The sequence below is a fragment of the Cupressus sempervirens genome, chromosome 3, assembly GCF_028749045.1.
Source record: "Cupressus sempervirens isolate cs-2001-9-10 chromosome 3, ASM2874904v1, whole genome shotgun sequence".
Taxonomy (NCBI): domain Eukaryota; kingdom Viridiplantae; phylum Streptophyta; class Pinopsida; order Cupressales; family Cupressaceae; genus Cupressus; species Cupressus sempervirens.
In genome coordinates this window covers 548,798,660-548,804,048 of record NC_143120.1, presented here as the reverse complement: position 1 = coordinate 548,804,048, position 5,389 = coordinate 548,798,660, and the positions used below count along the sequence as shown (strand labels likewise).

Sequence of the window (5,389 nt, the reverse complement as noted above, 5' to 3'; positions counted from 1 at the left end):
ATTGCATGATAGAGTTGGGTGCTACTAGCTCAATTATGCCAAAGAAAATTGTTGACCAGTTACGCCTTAAATATGAACCAATTGAAAAGGGGGCAGTTCAGCTAGATGGGACAGCCATTAGAACGATTGGAGTAATAAGGAACATGGATTTAACCTTGCATGCTTGTCCTAGTTTTTTAGTCCGCATGGATATATACATCATTGACCTACCTCCCTATTTTTCCATATGTCTATCACGTGATTTTACAGCCAAAATAGGAGGCTATGTGTCTGTTGATTGGTCTCATATGCTTTTCCACACTAGGTATGGTACTAAGGTGACAATTCCATCTGAACCTATCGCTAAGGATTGCCTTGAACATAATGTTGTTGCTGCTGAAAATAATACAACAACAGTTTTATTTGATCAAGAAGAAATTAATTCTATTCATGAGTCCACAACACAGATAGACAATGTTCTTGACATATTATTAGACGAATGGGCTATGGAAAATGCTGAAATTACGAAAGAACAAGTTGAAGAACCGAGTTTGGGCAATTATGTTATCCATGAGACCACTAATTTCTTATCAAACATCATGAATAATACAGATTTAAGCCTAAAACTACAAAGTAATGTTGTATGGAAATTATATTTTGATGGCTCATGTAATAAGATAGGTGCGGGAGGAGGTTGCATGTTGATCTCACCTACAAATGAAAGGCATTATGCCTCTTTCAGATTTACTTTTGGCTATACTAACAATGTTGTTGAATATGAGGCACTCATACATGGGCTGAAATGGGCTATCAAGAGAGGTGTCAACTATTTGCAATGTTTGGGGACTCTGAGCTGATTGTAAACCAAGTTAGAGGTGTTCACACAACAAAGAATGACCTATTGAAAATTTACAAACACGTTGTTTGGAACCTAATTGAAGGGCTAGAAGCATTCAATCTGTAATCTATACCCAAAAATCAGAATAAGCACGTTAATAGGCTTGCTACAATAGGTGCACAGTATGACATCCCAATTGAAATCAGAAAAATTACAACAAAGAATCATGTAAAGGTAATTATTAGACCTATTGTACCTAACAACGCTAAAAGCTAGCAGGTATTTGATTCTAATCAGCATCTAATAAATTTTATAAGAGAGGAGGCTAAGTTTTCTCAGTCAAACCAGCAGAAGCTACAGGACCAATATGAGGACTAGGTTATTGAACTAAGGACAAATAAGATGCAAAAAGGATTGGTTACCTTAGAATCCATTTTCAATACTGATGATCAGCTAAGAAAAGAAAAATCTAGTTTGCAAATTAAGGAGGAACACTATGAAGAAATTGAAGTTGCTGAAGGTAAAAAATTGAAGCTAGGGAAGGTATGCACCCCTGAAGAAAAATAGTTTTTTGTCAATCTAACCAATGAATTTTAGGATATCATTGCTTGGAGTTATGCAAATTTTAAAGGGTTCAATCCTAACATATGTCAACATACCATTGATTTAGCCCCAAGGGCAAAACCAATCAAGCAGAAACAAAGACCAATTAATCACAAACTAGAACCCCTTATGATTAAGGAGCTGAATAAGTTAATAGAAAGCAAGATTATTTTTCCAATCAAGCATACTTCCTAGGTTTCAAACTTGGTTCCAGTAAGAAAGAAAAATGGTGAAATCAGGTTATGTGTTGATTTTCGTGACTTCAATCGAGCTTCATTAAAGGACAGGCATCCTTTACCTTCAATGGAGCAAATCTTGTAGGTTGTTTCAGGTTCGAAGAGATTCTCATTGCTGGATGGTTTTTCAGGATATAATCAAATTATTGTCAAGGAAGAAGACAGGTATAAGATAGTGTTTACCACCAAATGGGGAACAATGGCATATCAAAAGATGCCATTTGGTTTGTCAAACACTAGTGCAATGTTTCAGAAAGCCATGGATAAAGCTTTTTTGAATCTAATGTACAGGTTTGTTCTTGTTTACCTTGATGACATTATTGTTTTCTCTAAAAATGCAATAGATCACTTTCAGCATTTAAGGATAATATTTGAGAGATGTAGCGAATACGGTATTTCATTAAATCCCAAGAAGAGCATTTTTTCAGTTCATGAAGGCAAGCTCTTAGGATTTATTGTTTCCAAGGAAGGTGTCACCATCGAACTAGAAAGGGTAAGTGCTATCTTAGACTTAAATAAGAAAGGTCTCCAAAGCTTCCTTGGTAGGATAAACTTTATAAGGAGATTCATCCCAAATATTGCAGAATTGTTGTTACCATTAACAGCTATGCTTAGAAAAGGTATGGTTTTCAGCTGGACTAAAGAAGCTAAGCAAAGTTTTGAATAGATAAAGGAAGCATTGGCTTCAGCTCCTACATTGTTAAATCCTAATTTTTCAAAAGATTTCATTCTATATGCTTACAGGAATAATGATAGCATTGCTGCCATGTTAGTACAACAGAATGATGAATGCTTTGAATAGCCATTAGCTTTTTTTAGCCAAGGACTGAAAGATTATGAATTGCATTATTCATTTGTAGAGAAACACGTCCTTGCTGTCATAAGAAGTCTGAAAAAATTCAGACAAATGCTCTCAAATAATAAAATATAGCTAATGGTTGCACATCCTTTAGTCAAAGATTTCTTGCTGAATAGGGATCTAAATACCAAGAGGGTTGGCTGGATTACCAAAGCTATGAAATACAATATTGAAATCAAGGTTACCAAGCTAGTAAGAGGTGAGGGCCTATGTGAACAGCTTGCTAAAACAAGAAAGAATGAGTTTAACAAAGATTTAGATGTTGTTCTAGTTCAGAAGGATGAAGAAAAGCCTATTTTTCTAAATGATCAGAATGATTGGATAGATGACATGGTCAATTTCTTACAGACAGGACGTTGTCCTGAAGGTTTAGACAAAGCAAAATGAAGGTATTACAGGCTGTAAGCCATTCCTTATTGTTTGTTGAATGATATTTTGTTCAAAAGGGATTTACCAGGTGTTTTTTTGAGATGTGATAGACCAGATCAGGTTGACCACATCCTTCATCAGTTTCATGAAGGGCCAGCTGGAGGCCATTTCTCACCAAGAGCTATGGCTCTTAAGATAATGAAAGCTAGTTATTATTGGCCCAATGTATTTAAGGATTCTCATTTATAGGTAAGAAAGTGTCAGAAGTACGTAATGTTTGCTGGAAAAGAAAGGTTGGTTGCACTTCCTTTGAAGCCTATTCATGTGGACCAACCATTTATGAAATGGGTTCTAGACTTTTTTGGTGTCATTAATCCACCTTCAAGTGTAGGGCATAGCTGGATATTAATGGCCATAGATTATTTTACCAAGTGGACAGAAGTTGTAGCTCTCAAAGATGCAAACGAAAGTGTTGTATTGAATTTTTATGAAGATTTGGTTTGCAAGTTTGGAGTTCCAGATTCTATTATTTTAGATAATGCCCTTGCGTTTGCAGGAAATAAGATTGCAGAATGGGTTGTCCAAAAAGGTATTTACTTGAATACATCATCTAACTATTACCCACAGGGTAATGGATAGGTAGAGTCCACCAATAAGAACCTAATTCGTATTATCAAGCGAACATTAGAGCGAAATCAGCATTCTTGGCATGAGAAATTAAAATCAGCATTGTGGGCTGATAAGATTACTCCTAAAAGATCAACAAGTATGTCTCCATACACACTGGTTTACGGTAAAGAAGCCAGGTTACCAGTCTCAATAGAGCTACCAGCATTGGATTTCATGTACCAACTTGATATGCTGGATGAAGAGCCCATGACAACAAGGCTAAATCAGCTTAATGAATTAGAAGAAAAGCGGAGAGATGCATTGCAGAAGATTGAAAGTCATCAGAATTAGATGAAAAGGACATTTGATAAGAAGGCATCTCCAAGGGTTTTTCAATTGGGAGATATAGTCTTGAAATGGGATGAGTTGAAAAGTAGACCTGGAAAGCATACGAAGTTCGATGCCATGTGGGCTGGTCCATATATCATAATCGGAACCATGCAACACAATGATTTCCATCTATCTACACTTGAAGGAGAGGAGTTGAAAATCCTAGTTAATGGGATTCACCTCAAGCGGTGTTTTTGAGGTATTTTTCAGATTGCAATAAGTGCTTTGGCACAGTAGAGTAGAGATGTGATTTAATTTCAGATTTCAATAAGTTTTTTTTTAGCACATTTAGATTCAAATTTCAGCATGTTAGTTGTTAGTAATAAAGCTGGAAACTACACCACATCATTATCAATCTGCCATCAACACATGAGATACATATCATACAGAGTATGGAACAAATTCCAATACCTTGAATCATACATACCTCACGGGTTTGTAGCAGGTTCATGATGACATGATGTAATTCTCAGCCATTCAGTTGTAAAGAAATCAGAGAGCACTCAAGCATATTGTTGGTACAAGTCTTTTTGGAATATTTTTTAGAACAATAGCAAGTATACATTCTGGTTTTGAATAATGGTTGACTCGAATGAATATCTTACCCCATAGCAGCACTATGATGTGTTATCCACCATCATACTAGACTAATATACCACTGTGTATAACATAGAAATACTGAAAAAGGGAGGGATGGTCACTCCAAGACAGTCAGCATACCACCCTAGTACAATCATGAAGAACACACCACATTGTTTTGATGACATAAGGTACACATTCAAGCTAATAGTTCAAGTTTTGCAAGTAGTTTTTACTAAATTTTCAGTCAAATCTGAGAGATGTAATAACAGCTAGCAGCTATCAATCTTCACAACCACAATACAATTATTATCACAAAAAAGAGATCATAAAGGAAACAAATTTTTCCCTTTACTTTGATACAATTCTATCCTGGTTATCAAAAATAGAAAGCTACAAGATCCTATGGCATCTAACAGATTTGTTTGGGAAAGTTCATTTTCGGTTTTTTTTCAGTTTTCAGGAGTGAGGTGTGTTTATTTCAGCAAGTGTGTTTCAGTTTTCAAAGTTCCAATTTTCAGAGTTTCAATTTTTCTAAATTTTCGAGAAGGTACAATTTTTCTAAGTGCTAAAGATGACTCTATACCCAATGGATTGATAAGACAACTAGTCTATTATTGTATAGCAGGCAAACAACACTGAGAGGTCACCAAAAATGTTACCAATTTAACATGCCTCTTAAATTGTTATGTTTTACACTAAACTAATTACATTTTATCTGCTAACTAAGTGTATTTAGCTGCTGAGAAATGATAGTACAGAATTAAAAGAATGCAGTGAGAAAAGTATAGGAACCATACAAGTACTGAAATAATATTCAAAGTATTCAAAAAATATTTTTACATAGTGTTCATGTTTACACAGTACTTGAATACAATGCATTCAGATATTACTAGTGCTCTCAGCTCCTAACATAAATATTTGAAT

General features: G+C 35.2%; 1 protein-coding gene across 1 annotated transcript; it reads left to right on the top strand.

Annotated features, from left to right (window-relative positions):
* Positions 1–3,157: 3,157 nt before the first annotated feature.
* Positions 3,158–3,844, top strand: LOC149567594 (uncharacterized). The gene is made up of 2 exons (XM_089816653.1): positions 3,158–3,473; positions 3,573–3,844. The coding sequence occupies exons 1-2, from the start codon at positions 3,158–3,160 to the stop codon at positions 3,842–3,844; spliced, it is 588 nt and encodes a 195-aa protein (XP_089672779.1).
* Positions 3,845–5,389: the final 1,545 nt, after the last annotated feature.